This window comes from Nycticebus coucang, chromosome 17, assembly GCF_027406575.1.
Source record: "Nycticebus coucang isolate mNycCou1 chromosome 17, mNycCou1.pri, whole genome shotgun sequence".
In the NCBI taxonomy this organism is placed as follows: domain Eukaryota; kingdom Metazoa; phylum Chordata; class Mammalia; order Primates; family Lorisidae; genus Nycticebus; species Nycticebus coucang.
Window position 1 is genome coordinate 40796819 of NC_069796.1, and position 25740 is coordinate 40822558.

At 41.0% G+C, this 25740-nt stretch overlaps 1 protein-coding gene and 1 non-coding gene across 9 annotated transcripts; both read left to right on the forward strand.

The window, feature by feature from the left end:
* Positions 1-1011: 1011 nt before the first annotated feature.
* On the forward strand, positions 1012-24538 carry RNF14 (ring finger protein 14). 8 transcript variants are annotated; one of them, XM_053566264.1, is made up of 10 exons: positions 1089-1145; positions 3346-3433; positions 3563-3739; positions 7841-8010; positions 9672-9823; positions 12676-13203; positions 14636-14864; positions 18440-18612; positions 19752-19882; positions 23124-24538. In XM_053566264.1, the coding sequence occupies exons 4-10, from the start codon at positions 7857-7859 to the stop codon at positions 23179-23181; spliced, it is 1425 nt and encodes a 474-aa protein (XP_053422239.1). In that variant the 5' UTR covers positions 1089-1145; positions 3346-3433; positions 3563-3739; positions 7841-7856; the 3' UTR covers positions 23182-24538. The 8 variants fall into 8 exon arrangements, with proteins under 8 accessions (XP_053422240.1, XP_053422239.1, XP_053422246.1 ...); XM_053566263.1 differs by lacking the exon at positions 1089-1145 and adding an exon at positions 1159-3261; XM_053566267.1 differs by lacking the exon at positions 1089-1145 and adding an exon at positions 1159-3261 and having other exon boundaries at positions 3563-3709; positions 7829-8010.
* Positions 4212-4314, forward strand: LOC128569398 (U6 spliceosomal RNA). The gene has a single exon (XR_008375354.1). It is a non-coding gene; the product is annotated as a U6 spliceosomal RNA (small nuclear RNA).
* Positions 24539-25740: the final 1202 nt, after the last annotated feature.

Genomic DNA, 25740 nt, shown 5'->3' on the forward strand with positions numbered 1-25740 from the left:
TAGAGTGCCATGGTGTCACAGCTCACAGCAACCTCAAACTCCTGGGCTTAAGCAATTCTCTTGCCTCAGCTTCCTGAGTAGCTGGGACTACAGGCGCCCGCCACAATGCCTGGCTGTTTTTTTGTTGCAATTGTCATTGTTGTTTAGCAGGTCTGGACTGGGCTCAAACCTGCTAGCCTTGGTGTATGTGGCCGTAGCCCTACTCATTGAGCTATGGGTACAGAGCCTGCAAACATTTTCTATTTTGTGGGTTTTCTTTCCACTTTCTTGATAGTGTCCTTTGAAGCACAAAAGTTTCTAATTTTGATGAATCCAATTTATTTTTTTTCTTTTGTTGCTTGTGCTTTTGGTGTCATATGTAAGAAAATATTGGCTAATCCAAGTTCACAGAGATTTACTCCTACATTTTCTTCTAAGGGTTTTACAATTTTAGTTCTTACATTTAGATCTTTGATCCATTTTTAGTTAGTTTTTGTATAAGGTGTGAGGTAGGGGGGCACATAATTTTAATTCTCACTCAGCCTTGCTTTAATCATGTGACTTTTGATAAGTTCTTGAACCTCCCTAAGTCTCACTTTCCTCACTTGTGAAGTGAGAATAACAAATAGCACCTAAGTCATAAGGGTTTAGTGAAGACGAAGAAAATGTACATAAAGCACTTAACACAGTACTTGAAGCAGTCTAACTGCTCGAGAAATGTGGTAGTTGTTACTAGTACAGAATGAACAACAAATGAATGCTTTCATAGTGGGGATGCCAGAAAGATGGGCAGCATTTCTGAAAAGATAGTTGGGATGGGGAGAGGGAGCATGTTTAGTCCACATAGAGAAGCAGGTCTGGGATTGCTATGAGAATTTCTGCCCCAGGTCGACCACTGCCTCATGATCTATCACCTCTAGGGATGGTAAAAATTAGAATTCCCGGCCCCCATCAGAACGACTGAGAGCACTGAGGGCCCGCAGGGCTGCCTTTGGCCTGCGGAGGGAGCCCGAGAGACTGGGGTGGTCACGGCGGCTGCGCAGAGCTCTCCCCACGCCGGCTGCAGCCCCAGGGGGATCCGCCCAGCTCAGCTGACAGCTCCCAAGAACGGAAGAGGCGGTGCGCAGGTTGAGCCGGGCGTTTCTAGGCCTGGTCGGCGAGTAGCGGTGAGGGGACCCCGGGGCAAGGGCGGAGGGCGGAACTTTCGGGCCCGGCACGGCGGGGTGGCCGGAAGGTGCGATGGGGACTGCGCTCGGAGCGCGCGAGGCAGAGAAGGGCGGCTGGGCAGGGAGTGCTCAGTGGGCCTCAGTCACCCAAACCCGGGACGGGCGCCCCCAGCACTGTCGGCCCATGACCGTCTTCGGGGTGCTGCGGAGGATGGGGGGTGCGCCCCAGGCCCGCCCGCAGCTCCCACGCCGCGCCCTGTGTTCCCAGCGCCGGGGCAGGTAGCGAGGCTCGGGTTTGCTCCGGGTTGTTGGTCAGCTGCACGAAGACGCTGCAAGTCAGATGGAGCGGCGCAGACACCGGGGCGTGGTGATGCGTACTAGAGCCGAGCCCAAGGCTGGAGTCGGCTCGGTGTGGCCTGGGAGGATGAGTAGGATTTTCCCGGGCGGAAGGGAAACACTGCGGAGGAGGGGCTTCCTCGCTGTTGTTGCGGTTTCCGGTTTGCCAAAGCTAAAATTAAACTTTGAATTACCTCTTGTAGTACTGGGGTTACAGATGAAGAAACAGGGCGAGCTGAATCCAGATTTATAAGTTATAAGCTGCGTGACCTTGTGCTAGAAAGGGACCTGACCTGTTATTTTTCTCATTTGTGTAATGGAAGTAATTATAAGCCTTGCTTCTTGTGGTTGTGGGAATCTAATATCACATGATGCATTGAAAGGGCTCAACTGAATGCCTGACAACGGTGTAAGAGCTTACTGTTATTGTTCTTAATATTGTTACGACCTACCCAACCTTCTGCTTCCCGCAGAATGTGGGTAGTGGTCACTGAACACTGTCCTCCAAGTCCCCCATTCCAGCACACATTATTTCATCCCAATTTGGTTATAATTTTTTTTCAGTGTTTAATGCAAAGGTTGTTAGATGCTGAAAATGATACACAGATGGAAATGACCCGATCCTCGCGCTTGAGGAACTAATACATTCTGATAGGAGAGGAAGTCCAAGTTTAAAAACTACTGTAATGCAAGATGAGATGTGACAATGTCATAGGAAAGTTAGTTTGCCTGGACTTTAAAAAAAGATGGGATGTCTGATTGGGAAATGCCTGGTGGAATTGGGGCTTTGGCCGTGGACCTTGAAGTCTAAATGGATAGAATCAGTAGGTATGGACCCACTTCAGATGGCAGCTTCACAAGCTGAGGTCTGATGGGGCAGGTCATGAAGAATTCAGGCAGGGGTCCTCAAACTGCGGCCCGCAGGCCACATGAGGTGGTGTGATTGTATTTGTTTTCGTTTTTTTTTTTTTTTTTTACTTCAAAATAAGATATGTGCAGTGTGCATAGGAATTTGTTCATAGTTTGTTTTTTTTTTAACTATAGTCCGGCCCTCCAGCGGTCTGAGGGACAGTGAACTGGTTTAAAAAGTTTGAGGATGCCTGGTAAGGGAAGCACTGATTGGAATAGAGGTCTTCAGTTCTAGCTACACATTGGAATCACCTGGAGAGCTTGGACAACTACTGAGGCCTGATTTCTTTGTTCTGGGTTGTGGCCTGAGTATTGAGACTTTAAATAGTTCCTTAGAGGATTCTAATGTGTAGACAAGATGGAGAACACTAACCTAGAATCATAAACTCTATAAATTCATCTCTAATCCTATTTATAAAGGTTTTAACAGGAAGAAAAGAAAGCTTAAACACCATGTACAACCACCTGGTAAAACTATTCAGTATTAAATAAGATAACGTGAAAGGTCCTAATACAGTAAATAGTTAAGTGCTTAAAAATGTACATTGATTCTGAATCTCATTCTTTAATTCATTTAAGAGCTTTAAAATTATGGCTTGGTATATAATATTGTGCATATAATTTTAGAGTGTTCATAGGACTCCCCATAACTCATCTTGGAACACATTCCCTTTTCCCTTCATCCCAGTTAAGTCCAGCTCTAATGCATTTAGAATAAAACTTAGAAATTCATGTGTGTATTCTTGTTTTGTTTTTAAATACTCTTCTAGCAAAGTTAACCTAACTTTGAGGTTCACTGGCAGAGTTGCTGGAAAAAGGAAAAACTGGAGGGAGATGGGAAATGAAGGCATAGAAGATGCAGAAGAGGAAAGTAGGAGCAAACAAAATTTAAGAGAATGTTTGTTATAGGACACGGTGTCCTGTCCTCTCACATAACTTTGGTGTTCCTCCTTAGTTCCTCCCAGGGCTGAAGGCAGTCAGATAAGAAGGCCTCTGTCATTGCTGCAAAGACTTCTTTAACCACATGACTCAGTCTGTCCTAGGTAATATGCTGCTATAGCTTAAGAGTTAGTTATATGTTAAGATGTGTTTGACTTAAGTAGTGATAATGGAAATTTAGATTTTAATTTGGACAGGATCCTAACATCATCTTTCCTATTTCTTCTCTACAGATGGCAGGATTTCCATAGTATATGTAGTATGAGTTCCACAGTTCATCCTCTTATCCAGCTTCAGCAGTCTCAGATCTACCAGCTGGAAAATAAATGGGATTTGCATGAATTCCACATTGAACTGAAATACACGGGGTTACAGTGTTAATATCCTTTTCTTCTGATTGTCCTTAACAGGTACTAACTGACCTCAGGTAGAACATGCATGTCACTGTGTCTTAGGGATGCAGCTTAAGCAGGACAAACATCTGTTGGGAAAATAATTTTTTTAAATGAATTTGTTTAAATTTTGTAGTATCACTTTTTATAAGATAATGTCCTAACTTTTTGATTTTGTATATTTCAATTAAAAATATTTTAATTGAGAGAGAATATATTTGTAATCGTAGTCCAACATTATAATTGATAGAATGGTAATATTTATTTATTTATCATTATTATTATTATTATTTTTGGCCGGGGCTGGGTTTGAACCCGCCACCTCTGGCATATGGGACCGGCGCCCTACTCCTTGAGCCACAGGCGCCGCCCAATATTTTTGTTTTATTAAAGTACTTTTATAAATTTTCATGATACATAGTTTTCACTTTTAGCTTCTGCACAGTCCTGCTGAGTCTTTTAGTTGCTACAATTAAAAACATTGATTTCTGCACACTTGGACAGCACATGTACTAAAATTGGAAGCAATACACAGATTAGCATGGCCCTTATGCAAGGTCAACACACAAATTCATGAAGCATTCCATATTTTCACTTGACAGGGGGTCTTGAGAATCCTGACTGGAAGCCATGTGCTCACCCTGCGCAGCTTTGTAGATAGACTGTGTAGATAGTAGGGCTGGGGGGCGGCGCCTGTGGCTCAGTGAGTAGGGCGACGGCCCCATATACCGAGGGTGGCGGGTTCAAACCCAGCCCCTGCCAAACTGCAACAAAAAAATAGCCGGGCGTTGTGGCAGGTGCCTGTAGTCCCAGCTGCTCGGGAGGCTGAGGCAAGAGAATCACATAAGCCCAAGAGCTGGAGGTTGCTGTGAGCCATGTGACACCATAGCACTCTACCAAGGGCAGTAAAGTGAGACTCTGTCTCTACAAAAAAAGAAAAAGAGAGAAAAAAAAAAGAAGATAGTAGGGCTGGGGTCTGAGCTGTTACTGCTGTTTGGAAACACTTGCCTCTTATAGATCTAGCTTTAATTTTTTTTTTTTTTTTTTTTTTTGAGACAGAGCCTCAAGCTGTTGCCCTGGGTAGAGTGCTGTGATATCACAGCTCATAGCCCTCCACCTCCTGGGCTCAAGCGATTCTCCTGCCTCCACCTCCCAAGTAGCTAGGACTACAGGTGCCCGCCTCTATGCCCGGCTGTTTTTTTTTTTTTTTTTTTTTTTTTTGGTTGTAGCTGTCATTGTTATTTGGTGGGACTGGGCTGGATTTGAACCTGCCAGCTCAGGTGTATGTGGCTGGTGCCTTAGCTGCTTGAGCCATAGGCACCGAGCCCTTAATGTTTTTCTAACATCCTAGTAATAGCAAACCCTGCTCAAAGTGGATATCAGACTTAATGCTATAAGGTGACAGAATAATGAGAATAGTTTTAGCAGAGATAATAAAATATCACATGTATGCATTTTACCACTGATTTGAGAGCATCCTTAGGAAACTGAATGTAGCCCTGCACGCCTGTAATCACAGCACTCTGGAAGGGCAAGGTGGGTGGAATGCCTGAGTTCACAAGTTTGAGCCACCCTGAGCCAGAGTGAGACCTCATCTCTAAAAATAGCCAGGTATAGTGGTGGGTGCCTGTAGTCCCGGCTACTTGGGAGGCTGAGGCACGAGAATCACTTGAGCCCAAGAGTCTGCAGTTGCTGTGACTATGATGCCTCAGCACTCTATCAAGGGTTATAAAGTGAGACTCTGTCTCAAAAAAAAAAAGAAAGAAAACTGAATATAACAAAAACAAGGATGTTGTTGGAAATTGTATGCTCTCTAGCAACTTTGTGTGAGTTTTTATTCAAGCACTGTTTTATGAGTTATATAAAATGTTATAAAATTTTTTTTAAACCATTGACTTCTTAGTTGATGACTTAGAGTTGATAGAATTACTATTTTAAAAATTTGACTTGGTGCCTGTAGCACAGTGGTTATGGCACCAGCCGCATACACCAAAGGTGGCGGGTTCAAACCCTCCCCAGGCCATCTAAACAACTGCAACAAAAAAAATAGCCGGGCATTGTGGCAGATGCCTGTAGGCCCAGCTACTTGGGAGGCTGAGGTAAGAGAATCTCTTGAGACCAAAAGTTGGAGGTTGCTGTGAGCTGTGAGGGCACTTTATATACCCAGGGCAACATAGTGAGACTCTGCCTCAAGAAAAAATTAACATTTTGCTACTTGCTCAGTTGTCTTTCTTAGATAGTGCCTTTGCCTGTAACATCCTCTAGTACACGATTTTCTTAACTGGGAGCAATTTTATTCCCTTTCCTCCAGGGACATTTGGCCATATCTGGAGATAATTTTATCACAACTCTCAAGGTTGGGAGGGGAACACTATTGGCATCTAATGGGTAGAAGCCAGGAAATGTTCTCATTCTATAATACACAACACAGCTCGCCCCGAAAGAAAGTGATTTGCTCTAAAATGTTAATAGTGCTAAGGCTGGCTCGGGGCCCATAGCACAGTGGTTGTAGCGCTGGCCACATATGCCAAAGCTGCAGGTTTGAACCCAGCCCGAGCCAGCTAAACAACAATGACAACTGCAACAGAAAGATAGCCAGGTGTTGTAGCGGGCACGTGTAGTCCCAGCTACTTGGGAGGCTGAGGCAAGAGAATCGCTTAAGCCCAAGAGTTGAGGTTGCTGTGAGCTGTGAGGCCATGGCACTCTACCGAGGGCAACATAGTAAGACTCTGTCTCAAAAAAAAATAGTGCTGAGGCTGAGATAACTTGCCCTAGAAATTCCTGTAGATTTAAAAAATTCACTTATTAAAGATCTACAGCAAATACTTTTTTTTTTTTTTTATTTGACACGGTCTCACTGTGTTGCTCTTGGTAGAGTGCAGTGACATCACAGCTCACAGCAACCTCCAACTCTTGGGCTTAAGTGATTCTCTTCCCTCTGCCTCCCAAGTAGCTGGGACCACAGGTGCCCACCACAACGCCTGGCTATTTTTTGTTGCAGTTGTTGTTTAGCAGGCCTAGGCTAGGCTCGAACCCACCAGCCTTGGTGTCTGTGGCCAGCGCTCTACTCACTGAGCTGTGGGTGCTGAGCCTATAGCAAATACATTTTGACTTTTATGATCAAAGCACTTTGCTAGGTTCAGTGAACTAGTCAAAATAATTTGTGAGTTGTCCTTTTTTTTTTGCAGTTTTTTTTTTTTGGCCAGGGCTGGGTTTGAATCCACCACCTTTGGCATATAGGGCCGGCGCCTTACTCTGTTGAGCCACAGGCACTGCCCATGAGTTGTCCTTTTTAAAAAAAAAAATTTAAGTCATACCTTTTTCCTCCTATTAATCATAAAATACCTAACTGATAAAGTCTGCAATTATAGCACCTCAACCATCTCTCTCTCTTTTTTTTTTTTTTTTGAGACAGAGCCTTACTCTGTTGCCCCAGGCCAGAGTGCCATGTCAGCTTAGCTCCTCTGAGTTCAAGCAGTCAGGCCTAGCCTCCTGAGTAGCTGGTATTACAGGTGCCTACCATAACACCTGGCTAATTTTTCCTATTTTTTTGTAGAGATGGGGTCTTGCTCTTGCTCAGGCTGGTTTTAACTTCTGAGCTCAATCGAGCCTTCTGCCTCAGCCTCCCAGAGTGCTAGGATTACAACTGTGAGCCACTATGCTGGCCCATCACCCATCTCTTTTGAAAAAGATGATGATTATTATTTTTTTTAGAGACAGAGTCTCACTTATCCCCCTCAGTAGGGTGCTATCACATCACAACTCACAGCAACCTCCAACTCCTGGGCTTAGGTGATTCCCTTGCCTCAGCCTCTTGAGTGCTGGGACTACAGGTGCCCAACACAGCACCCGGCTATTTTTTGTTGCAGTTTGGCTGGGGCCAGGTTTGAACCTGCCACCCTCAGTATATGGGGCCAGCACTGAACCATAGGCACCTCCCGAAAAAGATGATTATTATTGCATAGCTGATGGAATGTTAGAGATGACTGTCATTTGGGGGTTAGCAGAAAAGTAAGAATATTGGTGAATTCTTTGCTTGTGAAGTTTGTTAAGTAACATTGAACTTTTGCCAACTCTATGCCTTTTCTATTCTTAACTGATTTGAATGATTATCTTCAGTTCCTCAGAAAATTAAATGTCGTCAGAAGATCGAGAAGCTCAGGAGGATGAATTGCTGGCCCTGGCAAGTATTTATGATGGAGATGAATTTAGAAAAGCAGAGTCTGTTCAAGGTGGAGAAACCAGGATCTATTTGGATTTGCCACAAAATTTCAAGATATTTGTGAGCGGTTAGTTAATAATATTCTCTTGAACAGATTTTTCTTAATAAAGATTATTCCTGATTTCTTTGTGTATCTTAAACTGTCATCTTGTGGTTTTAGGCATTAGCAATAGATGATAGTATTACAGACTTAATGAATGTTTCTGTTTTTATTTTTATTTATTTTATTTTTTTTAGAGACAGAGTCTCATTTCGTCACCCTCGGTAGAGTGCTGTGGCGACACAGCTCACAGCAACCTCCAGGTCTTGGATTTAGGCAATTATTTATTTTTTATTTTTTTTTTTTATTGTTGGGGATTCATTGAGGGTACAATAAGCCAGGTTACACTGATTGGACTTAGGCAATTATTTTGCCTTAGCCTCCTGATTTTACAGGCACCCGCCACAACGCCTGGCTATTTTTTGTTGCATTTCAGCCAGGGCTGGGTTCGAACCCACCACCCTTGGTATATGGGGCCGGTGTCCTACTCACTGTGCCACAGGCGCCACCGAATGTTTCTGTTTTAAGTGAAAATTGGAATAGGAGCTAAACAGTTTTTAATTTGATTCCACTTTTTTTTTTTTTTGTAGAGACAGAGTCTCACTGTACTGCCCTCGGGTAGAGTGCCTTGGCGTCACACGGCTCACAGCAACCTCTAACTCTTGGGCTTACACGATTCTCTTGCCTCAGCCTCCCGAGCAGCTGGGACTACAGGTGCCCGCCACAACGCCCGGCTATTTTTTTGTTGCCGTTTGGCCGGGGCTGGGTTTGAACCCGCCACCCTCGGCATATGGGGCCGGCGCCCTACTCACTGAGCCACTGGCGCCGCCCGATTCCACTTTTTTGATCACTCATGTAGACTAGTCTTCTACATCCTAGTCTTCTTCTAAGTAGTGGTTTATCATCCATGAGTCATTGGCTGTTAAATAGAGATAATCAAAGAGAAAATGAAATAATGTATGTGAAAACACTTGGAAAACTCTGAAGTACCATGGTGGTTGTTAATACTATTGGGTTTCCAGAATCATTTGAATTACCATAAACCTGTGACACCTACTGTTACTCTGTGACCTTTTGCTTCAGAAAACAAAACTGCTGCTTTTGGTACAAATGTTCACAGAAGACCTTAATGCATACTTTTCAAAAGTTTCTACTATAAAGGGATTGAGTAAAATAAGTGTGATAATTGTAATGAAGCTTTGATTGTGAGAGTTTTGTGTGTTGTGTCATGCCCTCAAGCCTAAGATCACTGTGTTGGCACATTTTTTCCCAACTATGATTCAGGGGTAGTTGGCATATGCTGTTCTAAGTAGGTCATGGCTGTTTGGTAGAAATATCCTTTTCTCTAGATTGTGTCTGTAATCATCTACTGTAAACCAAACCAACAACAAAACACAACATTGTGTGTTTCTTGGTCATTAGTGTTAGGAATTATACTCAGAAATGTATACAAGAATAAGTTGTGTGTCTTCATTATACATTTCATGGTGCTTAGTAGATTTTTCAAGGGTTTATAAAATTTTTTTAAGGTGGTGGCTACGAAGTTAAAATTAGGAAATAGTGCTTTGGGGAGGGTTTTTATTCCCTCAGCTAAAGCATTAAATAAGTCTTTCTTGAGCTATGCTCAATGGTAATAGACACTCAAGGGTTGACCAACTGATCCTTTCTAATCTTTGTTTTTGGTTCAGGCAATTCAAATGAGTGTCTCCAGAATAGTGGCTTTGAATACACCATTTGCTTTCTGCCTCCTCTTGTGCTGAACTTTGAACTGCCACCAGATTATCCATCCTCCTCCCCACCTTCATTCACACTTAGTGGCAAATGGCTGTCACCAACTCAGGTTAGACCGGAAACTTAATTTTTCCTATCCATTTTTAGAAACTTAAAAACTCATCTTTAATTGAAAACTACCTTGATGATCGTGAATTCAGTGCATGAAGAGAACAAATGGCTTTGATTTTATAATTTTTTTCCCCCTTCATGAATTCTAATGTTGATGAATTGAAAATGTTTGGTGTTTTAAAAAGGAATGGCAGTGATTAAAAACAATTACGAATTGCAGTAGGAATAATTTTTAATCAAGTGTGTTGTTTCTTTTCTGGTCTTGCTATTTTCCCATTTAATCTGTATTGTAATGGAGACTATGAGGTCCTCATTTTCCTTAGATGTTGGTATTAAGGAATACCTTTTTTTCTTAGTTTCTTATCCATTCATTACATGAAAGATTTAATTGTAATTAGGACTAAAAAATGAGTTAATATAGTTATAATAAGCAAATTTTCTTAGTAAATATAATTGCTTTCTTTAAAAAAAATGTGTTGATAGCAAATGCCGATGGGTGTCACATAGACACAAATGCACAAATAAAAATGTGTATGATTTCTGCAGATAACTCACTAAGGCCCGAGACCTTATTTTGAACTTTCATTTCCTGTGGGTTGTATATCCTTTTATAGTACCAACCTCAACTCTTGATTGAGACATAAATGTAACTCGAAGCTAATCCAAAGTATTCTGGGATAGATAAAGGATCAATAGCAGCTACTTTTCTAGAAGTCTTAATGAAGATTGATAGGTTAATGAATATTAAGACAAAAACTGTTAGATTGCTGACCTCAAGGAACAGCTCATCAGTTTTTCACTTTCGATCATATAGTTTTCATTCCCTCACCCACAAGTCCAGTCTAATCTGTTAGATGAGAGTGCATTTGCAAAATTGAGCTTATGGTTTAAAAACAAGATTAAACTTCAAAAAGGATAATACATGTAGGATAAAAAGGAGTATTACTTTGCATTCTATTATTTGTACCAAGGCAATAGATGCAAAATAGTTGATTATTTGCCCATGAATATCAAGACTGTTTGACATTTAGTCACTCATAGCTGACTGAATTACTTAGATATTTATAGTTCCATTTCTCCAGAGAGCTCCTGATACTTTATATCTATGCATGCATGTGAACACACAGAAAACAAGAATAGGTTAACTGGATATGTGGTTGTAGTCTCGGATTCCAGCCAACCAGCATCTACCTAATGCTGACTTTGGGGGAGTGGGTATGCTGGGAAGGAAGGTTGTTCATATTTTTTGATTTATGAGTACAACTAAAATTATAGCAGAATTTTTGTCAAATTTTTATGCATATAATTGACATTTTAATTGGTCTCTTATGTTCCTTCTTTGTTTAATTCTTGTTCATTGCTGCACTCCGATTCCTTGGCATTATTAATATAACCTGTTGGTGGTGAAATTGACACATGGCGCCTGTTATTTGCTGAACTGTGGTGGGTAGATAGGGGGAAGTAGGTTTAATTTTCTTTTTTTTTTTTTTTAATTTGGCCGGGGCTGGGTTTGAACCCGCCACCTCCAGCATATGGGACCGGCGCCCTACCCGCTGAGCCACAGGCACCGCCCTTAATTTTCTGTTATTTGTCCCTCAGCATACATACACACAGTTTCTTTCTCTCTCTTTTCCTCTGTCTCCCCTCCACCTTCACATTTACATACATCCCAGCTGCCTCTTTTGAGAAAGGACTGGAATGAAAAAGGATACAAGACTTCATTGGACTTGGTAGCTCACACAGCACTCAGAGGTTCCCTTTCAGTGTTTATCACATTTTATAGATTTTAGCAGATTCCTCAAAAGCATGGTTGATCCTATAAGCATATTCATGCAAATGTGAAAAAAGCATTAGTTGTCCAATCTTAACTTATCCATAAATATTGAAGGTAGTGCCTGGGCAGGGTTTAGTCAGTAACGCTACACAGAGCAAGGAACAGAAAATGTAGCCCTTTTTCACTTGTTATTTAAATTTACAAAATTTGTTTGCCATCTGAAAGGCTTATTTTAGAATGTTTACCTAAAAAAGAAAAGCTGCTTATAATTCCTGTGCTCTACTTACAAATATTTTATATTTCTAATGGAAAATCCTCTTATATTTGCCTTTCAAATTGAACAGACCACTTGTAAAGAGGAAAAGTCAAAATAATTTAACTTCACTTGCTTAACTTAGGAAGCATGGGCTTTCTGTGTGGCAGCCAAACCATGCTGGGGCTTGTGATCATGTCTGGAGTCAGAATCAGTCCGATTCCCTCCATTAACCGGATCTGGTGTAAGCGCAGATTGCTTGTGAAAAGCAGCTTGTAAATTTGAAAAACAGGACTAAGGTTAAATTTTTTAGTAATTTTTCAGATGAGTTGACATTTTGATAGGACTGAAAGTTAGAATTTAATTTTAAAATTTTTTTCCTAACGATTATTCCATGATACCTAAAGAGTTAGAACTCCCAAAGGAAGAGAAATAGTTCATTTTAGAGCTAGATCTTTTTCTCCTGCATGAAATAATATAGCATTAGTAAGATAAAGAACAAATGAAGAATGGAAAAAGTCCTCCATTTCAGTGGCTCAGGTATATAAATCAAGTTTTCCGTCTTACAGAGTCTTGCTGTTTTTCTTGTTTGCATGGCGCTTCTGACTTCATAGTCTACTCTGGCTCATCCTGCTGACTAGTGTAAGAAGCGCTACAATAAAAATGTTGGTACTATTTTGTAGCATAGCATCTCACAGCAGTAAAAAATAGTGTTGCAAAGTGAAAGGGCCTCATTTATAAGTTGAAAAGTTTTTAGGGAAACCAGGATTTGGCAGGAGCATCATCTTTCCAAACTCACCAGTGTCCTCGTGTTTTCTCCTAGCTATCGGCTCTGTGCAAGCACTTAGACAACCTATGGGAAGAACACCGTGGCAGTGTGGTCCTGTTTGCTTGGATGCAGTTTCTTAAGGAAGAGACCCTAGCATACCTGAATATTGTTTCCCCTTTTGAGCTCAAGATGGGTTCTCAGAACAAAGTTCAGAGAAGGATGGCTCAAGCCTCTTCCAACACAGAGCTAGATTTTGGAGGAGCTGCTGCATCTGATGTAGACCAAGAGGAAATTGTGGATGAGCGAGCTGTACAGGATGTGGAATCATTGTCAAGTCTAATCCAGGAAATCTTGGACTTTGATCAAGCTCAGCAGATAAAATGCTTTAATAGTAAATTGTTCCTGTGCAATATCTGTTTCTGTGAGAAGTTGGGTAGTGAATGCATGTACTTCTTGGAGTGTAGGCATGTGTACTGTAAAGCCTGTCTGAAGGACTACTTTGAAATCCAGATCAGAGATGGCCAGGTTCAATGCCTCAACTGCCCGGAACCGAAGTGCCCTTCTGTGGCCACCCCTGGTCAGGTAACTACTTACTTTGCTAACAGGCCTCCCTGATTATCTTCCACAAAGGGAAACCGAATCTCAGGAACTTCCTTAATAAAGCTCAAGGAGCAGGTGGAGGCCTTGGAGCCAACGCACAATTTGTTTAGCCTAAGAATGCTGTGGGCTTACTCTGTCCTTTAAGCAATTGTAAATGTTTCCTTTGTGGGCCTTGGAATGGATGGCCCTAGGCAAAGATGAGTGTTAAAAAAGTAATTCTGGGGCGGGGCCTGTGGCTCAGTCGGTAGGGCGCCGGCCCCATATGCCGAGGGTGGTGGGTTCAAACCCGGACCCGGCCAAACTGCAACCAAAAAATAGCCAGGCGTTGTGGTGGGCGCCTGTGGTCCCAGCTGCTCGGGAGGCTGAGGCAGGAGAATCGCTTAAGCCCAGGAGTTGGAGGTTGCTGTGAGCTGTGTGAGGCCACGGCACTCTACCGAGGGCCATAAAGTGAGACTCTGTCTCTACAAAAAAAAAAAAAAAAAGTAATTCTGGTGATTTGCTTTGTATATTGGCTAGGATCCCATCAAACTTGGGGAATCACTAGCCTGTCTTTGTGTGAGATTGGGATCCGAAGAAGGTAACGCTTGGAATGATTATACCCAACTCATTTATAGGCTTTAACATAAATAGAGCATACTTAGTATTTTGGTTTTTATCAACTTTATTAAGGCATAATTTCATTTATTATAAATTGTACCCATTTAAATTGTATAGTTTGCTTGGTTTTGACAATGCGCAGACCTATGCAACTGCACGTCAAGATACATATTCTTGCTATATTTGGTTTGATACCGAAGCAACATTTGGGTGGCGTTTTGTTTTTTTGAGACAGGGTTTTGCTCTTGTCACCTGGGTTGGAGTTCAGTGGCCTCATTATAGCTCACTATAGCCTTAAGCTTCTAGATTTGAATGATCCTCCCACCTCAGTCTCCTGAGTAGCTGGGCCCACAGGCACGTGCCACCATGCCCAGCTACCTTTTCTGTTTTTTATAGAGGCAAGTTCTCACTTTTGCTCAGGCTGAGATAGAGGTCTTTTTTTTTTTTTTTTTTTTTTTTGTAGAGACAGAGTCTCACTTTATGGCCCTGGGTAGAGTGCCATGGCATTACACAGCTCACAGCAACCTCCAACTCCTGGGCTTAAGCGATTCTCTTGCCTCAGCCTCCCAAGTAGCTGGGACTACAGGCGCCCGCCACAACACCCAGCTATTTTTTTTGTTGCAGTTTGGCCGGGGCCGGGTTTGAACCCATCACCCTCGGTATATGGGGCCGGCATCTTACCGACTGAGCCACAGGTGCCGCCCCAGATAGAGGTCTTAATCTGTGTGCCATTTGGTTTATAGCAGCATCCTAAGAAATCTCCTCAGGATTCAAACTTCTTGTGGAATCACGAAACCTTTGGTGTATTTCCCTCCAGGTCAAAGAGCTAGTGGAAGCAGAGTTGTTTGCCCGTTACGATCGCCTTCTCCTCCAGTCCACCCTGGACCTGATGGCAGATGTGGTGTACTGCCCCCGCCCATGCTGCCAGTTGCCTGTGATGCAGGAGCCTGGCTGCACCATGGGTATCTGCTCCAGCTGCAATTTTGCCTTCTGTACATTGTGCAGATTGACCTACCATGGTGTCTCTCCATGTAAGGTGACTGCAGGTACGTTGTAACTGTGAACCCAAACTCCCATCCCCACTGCCCCAAAGCCTCATGACCTCATTTCTTCAATTAGGAAGTATTTGCTCAACTGACGTTTCTATGTCAGTTACTGTCCTAGGCTCTGGGGGTGTAGTAATGACCAGAAGAGACAATATTTCTGCCCTCACAGAATGTACATTATAGTGGTGGAGATAGGCAAACAAAATAAATAAGGATATTAGATGGTAGTAAGTGCTAGGAAGGAAAAAGAAAGAAAGCAGGGACAAGATATGAGATGTTCTAAAGGGGAGGGGACTTGGGATTTTAGGGAAACCAGGGGAGCCTTTGCTGGCAAAATGGTTTAAGTAAAGACTTGAAAGAAGTAAGAAAAAAACATACAGATATGGGAAGAATATTCCAGAAGGAATGGTCAGATAAATTTTACCTATGAACATGGAATGATGTCGATCCTGGGTGGCAAACACAGGGCTTCTAAACTGCTATTCTTGTCTTTGTGACACATACAATCAGACATGTCATCAGTTAAACTCAAGTGCTTTCTTATAGTGCCCAGGAAGGCCCCAGGCTCTGCCTCAAAGTGACATTTCAGAAAGCCACTCTCAGCTGACGTAGGCACAGGATCTGCTGTTTCTGATAAGGGTAGGGATACCACACCCTTAATGTCAATTTAAAGAACTTAGGTGGCTTAGTCTTTCTCAGACTAATAGGGACGATAACAGGTACTTCATAGGATTCTTCTAAATGAGCTAATACAGTGGTACTCAAAGTTACGACATTTGTTATACTGACCTCTGATGCGATAAATACAGAATTTGGGTTAGAAACTTTATAGTGATTTCACAGAATAATTTTGTGGCAGTCAAATCTAATAAATATTTAGATTTGTACTTTTTGTCTTTACTTTCCTTTTTCTAATACTTCACTTGATTATGCCTTACGAAAGTGTTTATCTTTGACAGATTAGGGAAAGAAAAGTTGTCCTTCACCATATTTTGAGAAACAGTGGGCTAACACATGTAAAATGCAAAATGTTAACTGTTAATTATTTTATTAGCATAGTTACTAATTGCTAATGTTAGCAGAGGGCCATTATTTCCAGGAGAGTAGCCCGTGAAGAAGGAGTAGATAATGCTAGTTGCTTAGGGCAGAGTCTTGTAGAAGCTAAGGGCAGAAAGGATGGAGAACTTACTGAAGTGTAACATAAAGCCTTTAGTTTAGACTTTTGTACATTTCAAGTGTTTCACAGCATTGAGGGAAGAAATTAAAGATAGGCTTGGGGCTTCAGCAAAATTATGGATCTCTCTCTCTTTATATATATACATAATATATTGTATAAAATATGAAACTAACAATTATTTTGAGACCATTAGAGCAATAATCTGTCCTTAATATGTCTACTAGGACAAAAATTCTTGAATTATTAAAGGGATAAAAATGACAGGATTAAAAAGATCTCTGCTACATCAAAGTAGAGATGATGGAGCCTTGGAATGCACAGCACAGAGAAAGGATTCATAAGTGAAGGCAGAATGCAGATAGAATTCTGTCTCAGAAGATGTCCATTGCTCTAAAAGGGAGACAGACCTCTAAATAAAAGGAAAGCAAACCCATAAAACAACTAGAATGTTGCTGAGAGAAGTCTAATTAATTTTGTTGAAAAATTAAGGTAATATGGGCGGCGCCTGTGGCTCAGTGAGTAGGGCGCCGGCCCCATATGCCGAGGGTGGCGGGGTCAAACCCAGCCCCGGCCAAACTGCAACAAAAAAATAGCCGGACGTTGTGGCGGGCGCCTGTAGTCCCAGCTACTCCGGAGGCTGAGGCAAGAGAATCGCGTAAGCCCAGGAGTTGGAGGTTGCTGTGAGCCGTGTGACGCCACGGCACTCTACCGAGGGCGGTACAGTGAGACTCTGTCTCTACAAAAAAAAAAAAAATTAAGGTAATAGAATTGAGAACAAAAGCCTTTTGTCTATAAGTAAAGCCTTTGGTAATGGTGCCTATTCCATTTGAGTTAAGTGATAGAGCAGTGGAAGCCAGGCTCAAGAGTATCAGGGGAAAACTTTTCGGCACCTGTAACAAAGCACAGTACAGGGTGAGATTAGGGTGATTTTTTTTTTTTTTTTTAATATACAGAATTGAACAGGTAGTCTTTGCCCTTAAGCCCTTTGTATTGTTTTTTAATTTTTTATTAAATCATAACTTTGTACATTGACGCATATATGGGGTTCAGTATACCGCCTTGATACACAATGTGAAATGCTTACATCAGACTAAGTAACACATCCATCACAATTATACTCATTTCTTAATAGTTTTGAAATGTACCATTGCATCATGCACATTAGGTGAGGTCACCCCAAATACCCTCCCTCCTACATCTCCCCTCTCCTCCCCTCTTCCCTTCTACTTTCTGGACTATAGTTATGTTTTGCTGTTCATATGAATGTGTCAGTGATTATATATTGATTTCATAGTAGTATTGAGTACATTGGATACTTTTTTTTTCCATTCTTGAGATACTTTACTAAGAAGAATATCCAGCTCCATCCAGGTAAACATAAAAGCTGTGAAGTCTCCATACTTTTTATGGCTGCACAGTATTCCATGGTGTACATATACCACAATTTGTTAATCCATTCATGGGTTGATGGGCACTTGGGCTGTTCCCATGTCTTGGCTATTATGAATTGGGCTGCAATAAACATTCTGGTGCAAATGTCTTTGTTGTAAAATAATTTTTGATCATCTGGGTATATACCTAGTAGAGAAATTGCAGGATAGAACGGTAGGTCTACTTTTAGTTCCTTGAGTGCTCTCCAAACTTCTTTCTAAAAAGGTCGTATTAGCTTGCATTCCCACCACCAGTGCAGAGCCCTTTGTATTTTATAGGCTTTCTTCAAATGGTCAGCACTGCAGACAGTGGAAAATCAACATTTGTTTCAACGTTTTTGTCTTTGAAACATTAGTTGCACAAACATATCAACATTAAGAAATCAATGGAAAGGGTGGTACCTGTGGCTCAGTGGAGTGGGGTGCCAGCCCCATGTGCTGGAGATGGCAGATTCAAACCCAGCCTCAGCCAAAAACTGCAAAAAAAAAAAAATTGTCAAATAAAAATATCTTTAAAAAAAAAAAAGAAATCAATGGAAAAAAGTAACCTATTATTCTACCAGGTGTAGTGAGTCTAATTTTTCTAATTGAGGGATTCCTTTCCATTCTTTGTCTTTTTTGCATGTGCGATTTTTACCTAGTTATAACATCAGCATACTTCTTTCTGGATTCTGTAATGAATGTTTTCAATGGATCATAGCCATCCTAATTATTGGTTTTTTAAGCGGAATATCATGTCATTAGATGGCTCTTCTACACATAATTTTTTTTTTTTTTTTTTGAAATTTAATTTGTTTGCCATTGTTACAGCCATCTCCATGCACATGACTTTACTTTGGATTATTTCCTTATGATAAAGTCCCAGGAATAGCATTATTGAGTAGCCAAAGATCATGGCCATTTTTAATGATTTTTTTGGTCAGCATTGCACAGTTATATAAAAGTTAATTTTCCATTTCACTTTCTAGAAAAATTAATAGACTTACGAAATGAGTACCTACAAGCAGATGAAGCCAATAAAAGATTTTTGGAACAGAGGTATGGTAAGAGGGTGATTCAGAAGGCACTGGAAGAGATGGAAAGTAAGGAGTGGCTAGAAAAGAACTCAAAAAGCTGCCCGTGTTGTGGGACTCCCATAGAGGTACATGTTTTGGTACAGATTTGGAGGCAAAAGATTTGCAAGCATGTTATGATTGCCTTAAGGAGTCAGTCAATTTTATGATTTATTAAGAAAATGCATGTTGGTATTTGTGAAGCCATTTTACTTACAAGGTTGAAATTTACTACTAAGTATTATTGACCTTAAATATATGTAGACTTTGCTTTTTAAAGTGCTTTCATATGGTAACAGTTCTCACATTATACCTTCCTCAAAATTGAATGGATTATGAGGAAAGCATATTGGAGCTGCAGTCAAGTCTTTACTCATCTATGTGATTGAAGAATAAAATCTGACCTCTCAGAACTATTTATCCTGGAATGCCGCATACCTGTTTACTATTCATTCAGGAAATGGAAACATTTTTCTATTACTCTGAGCTAAAATAATTAAATGTGTTTATTGCTTCTTGACAAAATCTTAATAGCTTTTATAATCAAAATATATCTTTGCATTTGATTCTACTGTTCCAATCTGTTATATTTGAACTGAACCTAGTGGTGATTCCCCGGTTACTCCATTAAGAAAACTGGCATTGTAGCCAGGCGTTGTGGCGGGCACCTGTAGTCCCAGCTACTTGGGAGGCTGAAGCTAGAGAATTGCATAAGCCCGAGAGTTTGAGGTTGCTGTGAGCTGTGACACTACAGCACTCTACTGAGGGCGAGATAGTGAGACTCTGTCTCAAAAAATAAAAGAGAACTGGCATTATATTTAGCCACTTTTGTTATGTCTTAGCCGTATAGTAGAGTGGAGGACTTGATTCCAAATGTTTATTTAGATTTATGTAAAACTTTCCAATTTAAACGTGTTAAATTCAAACACGTTAATATTAACCTAACTATATGTTCTAGTTATGTGTTTGATTTGTATATATTCTGTTTATCAAAAGAGATTGTGCCATGTATCTAGTTGGGAGAACATCTGCCAAATGATTTCTTTATTTTACATGTAATGCAAAATAGTAAGCACTAATTAGTTATCATTGTGTTACTTGTGTATCTCAACTCTGCATGAGAAAAGCAAGGAGACTAGGAGAGTGTTACACTGAATCTTTTTTGCAAGTACATTTCACTTTTGCTTTTACAGCCTTGATATTTTTCTCTTTCTGTCCTTCCCACCAGAAATTAGATGGATGTAACAAGATGACATGTACTGGCTGTATGCAGTATTTCTGCTGGATTTGCATGGGTTCTCTCTCTAGAGCCAACCCTTACAAACATTTCACTGATCCTGCTTCCCCGTGTTTTAACCGGTAGGTATACACGGAGTTCCTTAGGCTCAGTCACAATTTTATCATTGCTGACCACAATTCCCATGTTTACTTAAGTACGTGGGCTTATTTAGAGAATTTTCCTACATGTTTTCCCACATATAGGAATTTGTATATTATCTTTTTAATGAGCTTTATAATGAGAATATATACTACTTAGAAATGTTTAGTTTTTTATCCTTAACTTTTTTTTTTTTTGAGACAGAGCCTCAAGCTGTCACCCTGGGTAGAGTGTTGTGACATCACAGCTCACAGCAACCTCCAACTCCTGGGCTCAAGCGATTCTCCTGCCTCCGCCTCCCAAGTAGCTGGGACTATAGGCTATCTTTTGGTTGCAGCCGTCATTGTTGTTTGGTGGGCTCAGGCTGGATTCGAACCCGCTGGCTCAGGTGTATGTGGCTGGTGCCTTAGCTGCTTGAGCCACAGGCGCTGAGCCTATTCTTAACTTTTTATAGTAAAAATTTTCAAACAAAGCAGAAAAACACCTTCCACCTAAATTAACAATTGATAATGCTTTTGTTCTCTTGATTTAACTTTTTTGCCAAACTGCATAAAGCTATGTTGGAATTACAACAATGCTTCAACTCTAAGTACTTCCACATGTCTCCTAAGATAAGAAAATGCTTCTACTGTCCAAGTGCAGTGGCTCATGCCTATAATCCTAGCACTCTGGAAGGCTGAGGCAGATAGATTGCTTGAGCTCAAGAGTTCAAAACCAGCCTGAGCGAGGAGACCCAGTCGCTAATAAAAACAGAAAAAAACAGATGGGCATTCTGGCAGGTATCTATAGTCCCAGCTACTCCAGAGATGGATCATTTGAGCCCAGGAGTTTGAGGTTGCTGTGAGCTGTGATGACACACTGCACTCTACCCTGGGTGACAAGAGTGAGACTGTGTCTCTTTTTCTTTCTCTCTTTTTTTTTTTTTTTTTTTTTTTTGTGGTTTTTGGCCGGGGCTGGGTTTGAACCTGCCACCTCCAGCATGTGGGACCGGCGCCCTACTCCTTGAGCCACAGGTGCTGCCCAAGACTGTGTCTCAAAAAAAAAAAAGAAAGAAAATGTTTCTACAGAATGATAATACTTTAAATACTTAAAAAAAATTAATGATAGTGGTGTACTTATTATCATCTAGTAAATGCAACATATTTTAAAACTTCTCAATTATCCCTAAAATATCTTTTTTTTTTAGACAGAGTCTTGCTCTGCCACCCAGGCTAGAGTGCCCTGGTCTCCGCTACCTCAAATTCTTAGACTCAAGCAATCCTCTTGCCTCAGCCTCCCAAGTAGCTGGGACTGCAGGCACCCAACACCTAGCTGGTTTTTCTGTTTTTTAGTAGAATGAGCTCTTCTTGTCTTGCTCGGGCTGGTCTTGAGCTCCTGACCTCAAGCAGTCTTCCTACCTTGGCTTCCCAGAGTGTTGAGATTACAGGTGTGAACCATCACTCCTGTCCTTATAATATCTTCTAAGGCAAGATTCTGTCTTTACTAAAACAGAAAAAATTAGCTGGGTGAACCCAGGAGTTTGAGGTTGCTGTGAGCTAGGCTGATGCCATGGCACTGTAGCTTCGGGCAACAGAGTGAGACTGTGTCTCAAAAAAGAAAATCTTGGCTTGGTGCCTGTAGCTCAGCAGCTAGGGTGCCAACCACATACACCAGAGCTGACAGGTTCAAATCCAGCCTGGGCCTGCCAAACAACGACAACTCCAACCAAAAAAAAAAAAAAAAAATAGCCGTGCATTGTGGCAGGCACCTGTAGTCCCAGCTACTTGGGAGGCTGAGGCAAGAGAATTGCTTAAGCCCAAGAGCTTGAGGTTGCTGTGAGCTGTGACGCCACGGTTACTCTATCCAGGGCGACATAATGAGACTGTCTCAAAAAAAAGTCTTTTTAGGCTATTGTATTGAACCAGGGTTTAATCAGGTTCAGTCATTGCTTTTGGCTCTGTCTCTGTTGTCTCTTAACACAGAAAAGTTTTGGTCCTCCTTTTCTGTGTGTGTATGGTGAGGAAAACATTCTTTCTTTGAGGAGTCCAGGCAGTTGTCCTATATAATGCCGTACCTTGTAGAGTTTTGTTTCTCCACAGTGCCTTTTAGCTTGTTTCTCTATCCTCTCTATTTTCTATGAACTGGAAGTTAGGGCTAGACTTAATTTTGATTAGATTTAGAGTAACATTTTTGATGAGACTTGATGAGTGGTGACGAGTACTCCACGTCACATCACGGGAGGAGGCCCACTATGTCAGGCTGTGCCTCTATTAGTGTAATGTTCAGTTCCATCATTTGTTTCATAACTTACTTAAAGGTAAGTTTTCCTGTTATTAGTAAGCAATCTGTGGGTTGATTCCTTGGCATAATGTGGACATCCTATTGTCCAGCGGCTCTCCCCTCTCAGCATTAATTGATAATCGTTGTTAATAGACGTCTGTAGAGTACCTACATTGGTACTTTGAAACTACAAGAGAAACAGAAGAAACAATCTCTTCCCATGAACTATTGGGCATCTAGTGTTGACAATTGTGTAAATTTTAGGTGGCATAAGGGAAGGAAGGCATGTAATAGCATCTTTTTTTTTTTTTTTTTTTTTTGTCATTGTTGTTTAGCCAGCCTGGGCCAGGTTTGAACCTGCCAGCCTGGTGTCTGGCCAGTGCTGTACCCACTGAGCTACAGGTGCCACCATGTCATAGCATCTTGAAAGAGTTCAGCTGCTTCTTGGCCCTAGAGGGTTTGTCTAGGTTCCAAAAAGGCTGTTCTTACAAACTTTAAGATAACTTGTTCAGAGGAACTCAGATTTCAGCCCTTGGTGGAGTGATTAAAGGAGAAGAAAAGCTATACAAAGATGTTATCAGAGAGTGCAGAAAATGGATTTGAGAGAAGGAAAGGCAAATGATATTCAGTTTTGTCAAAGCACATAAAAATATAGCTCTTTTTTTTTTTTTAAGACAGAGTCTTACTTTGTCACCCTCTGTAGAGTGCTATGGCGTCATAGCTCACAGTAACCTCAAACTCGTAGGCTCAAGTGATCCTCTTGCCTCAGCCTCCCGAGTAGCTGGGAGTACAGGGACCCACCATAACGCATGACTATTTTTAGAGACTGGGTCTTGTTCTGGCTCAAGCTGGTTTTGAACCTGTGAGCTCAGGCAATCCACCCACATCAGCTTTCCAGAGTGCTAGAATTACAGGTGTGAGCCACTGCGCCTGACCTTAATATACCTCATTTTATGTTTCCAGGTTGTTTCATGCTGTGGATGTCAATGGAGATATTTGGGAAGATGAGATTGAAGACTAGTTAACTCCTGCTCAAGATATGGAAGTGGAATGGTTTGCACTAATCTTTTATCACAAACACAGAGTAATCCTGAAGAGTATTTAGGGTACCAATCAATCACTCTTCCTATGTAGACGCTATGGAAGAACCAGGTGTATATTTTCATGTGGTACTACTGATGAAGGCACATTCATGCATTTTTACATGTAACATACATTGAGAAAAATTCTAAGCCAAAGGTTCAGAAAATGAAAGCTACAGAATATTAAATATTATAATGTGCCTAAAGCTCTGAATAGTTAAAAATTAAATATTTATTTTCTTCCCCAAGCTTTAATAAGGCAAAGAGGCTCAGGAGTTAAACTTACAGATCCTTTTTGTCTCTGAGAACCAGCCCTTTGGTTTTATCTCTGAGAAGCATTCCTAAGACATTCTGTTGCTGCCCTCGTCGAGCTGGGGCTGGTGAGAAGCCTTATTCCTGAGAGCCTGATCTCATTTCCTCCATGTCACTCATGTCCCTTCCACCGAAATATCTGCTCAGTTCTCTTTGGAGGGAGCCCTTTATTCTATAACTGACTGGATGGTTCCGTGTCGTTTTGATCTCCTACTTTCCAGAATAGAAATTTATAATAATCTTAAAAGTATTTTTTAAAACCACAAACACTGTTGGTCACTTGATATTTATTAGTGGTGTGTATAGTACATGGTTTAGGCCAAATGTAGAATTTAATTATCCTGGCTTAGAAGTGTTTCAGCTTTATTCAACTTCCTGGGCAGTAGAGCCTAGATTCAAAACAACTTCTCTTTTGCTACCTTTCAACCACATTCTCTCCTTTCACCTTCTGTTAGTAAGAATAATGTTAATATTCCAGCAGCACATTTTTATTTCCTCCATTAGGATAGGAGAAAACGTAATATATTCCCAAGCTGAATGTTCTTTAATTATCTGCATTTTGAATCTATGCTACTGTAGTTCCAGAATTTCTAACTTTCTGGTGTGTTTTTAAAAGTCTTCTCTGATGAGAAATGGGAATTTGGCTTCCTACCCTTTTTTGCAACAGCAGTGTTTGGAGGTGATAATTTTGGATCAACACCTAGATTCCTATTTCTGAGTTTTGTTGGGTTTTTGAAAACCTGGCTTTCCTTAAGGTTTGGTGAGCAGCTTGGTAGCAAAATAAGACTTTCTTGAAAAGACAGAAGAATTGGACTATAGCTTATAAACATGTTCCTTTTTTCCACTTTGTCATTGAAAATTGAAGAATCACTTTTAACTTTTTGAGGTGTGGGGTGTGGGTGTCCAAAGAATCAGCGAGGACTATGTTTCTGGAATTTCAATAAGGATGCTTAATCTTAAAAATAAAAATAATTTTAAAAATCACCTTATAATTAGAACAGAATTGCTGCTATTTGTTCTGTCACCAGTGCAACTAGTCACATTTTAAAACTCTTTTAGCATATAACATATTCTTAGAGTGAGTAGAAAAAATCATGGGACAGCACCTCTTCTTCTACCTGGGCTTGTGACTGAGCTTAGGTTTTAGGGCCCATATTTTGCTTAAACAAAATGGTTTCTGGGGTGGTGCCTATGGTGGGTTCAAACGCAGCCCCGGCCAAAAACTGCAAAAAAAAAAAAAAAATGGTTTTATGGACTTCCATTTAGACCATTTTACATGTAAACTGAAGTTATGACAATTAATAGAGGAAAAAGCTCAAGTTAATTTAAAGAAGTGGAAATTAAAATGATTAGTTATAGGGCGGCGCTTGTGGCTCAGTCGGTAAGGCGCCGGCCCCATATACCGAGGGTGGCGGGTTCAAACCCTGCCCCGGCCAAACTGCAACAAAAAAAAAAAAAAATAGCTGGGCGTTGTGGCAGGCGCCTGTAGTCCCAGCTACCCGGGAGGCTGAGGCAAGAGAATCGCTTAAGCCCAGGAGTTGGAGGTTGCTGTGAGCTGTGTGAGGCCACGGCACTCTACCGAGGGCCATAAAGTGAGACTCTGTCTCTACAAAAAAAAAAAAAAAAAATGATTAGTTATACAGTATATAACTAAGAATTCTGTGATTAGATAGGAGTTGAATTCAGATTTTTTTCAGTAGTAGCCATTCAGAAGCTTTTTAGCTCAAGAGCTACTTAATATTTTCCTGAGATCATTTCATTTTAGGCTTTTGTACTTACGTTGATGATGTCAGAGAAGTAGAAAAGGCACCTTTATAATACAGTTTTATGAAAGAAGTAGGAGAATTTCTTTCCATTTATGATTTTAAAAAACATAGGTGTTGGGCGCCACCTGTGGCTCAAAGGGGTAGGGCACTGGCCCCATATGCCAGAGGAGGTGGGTTCAAACCCAGCCCCGGCCAAAAACTGCAAAAAATAAAATAAAAAATAAAAAAATAGCTGTTTGGTCTCAGAGACTTGTTCTTTCATCTGAGTATTTCTTTTTTAGGTACAATCAAAGGCAATAGGGCTTATAAAGTCTTATTTCTGAGGCATGAGTTATGACCTAGTTCTATTTAGCAGAGTACTTTTGTCTCTGAGTAAAATAAAAGATTGAGTAACACCCTGAATGCTCTGTTAAAGAAATG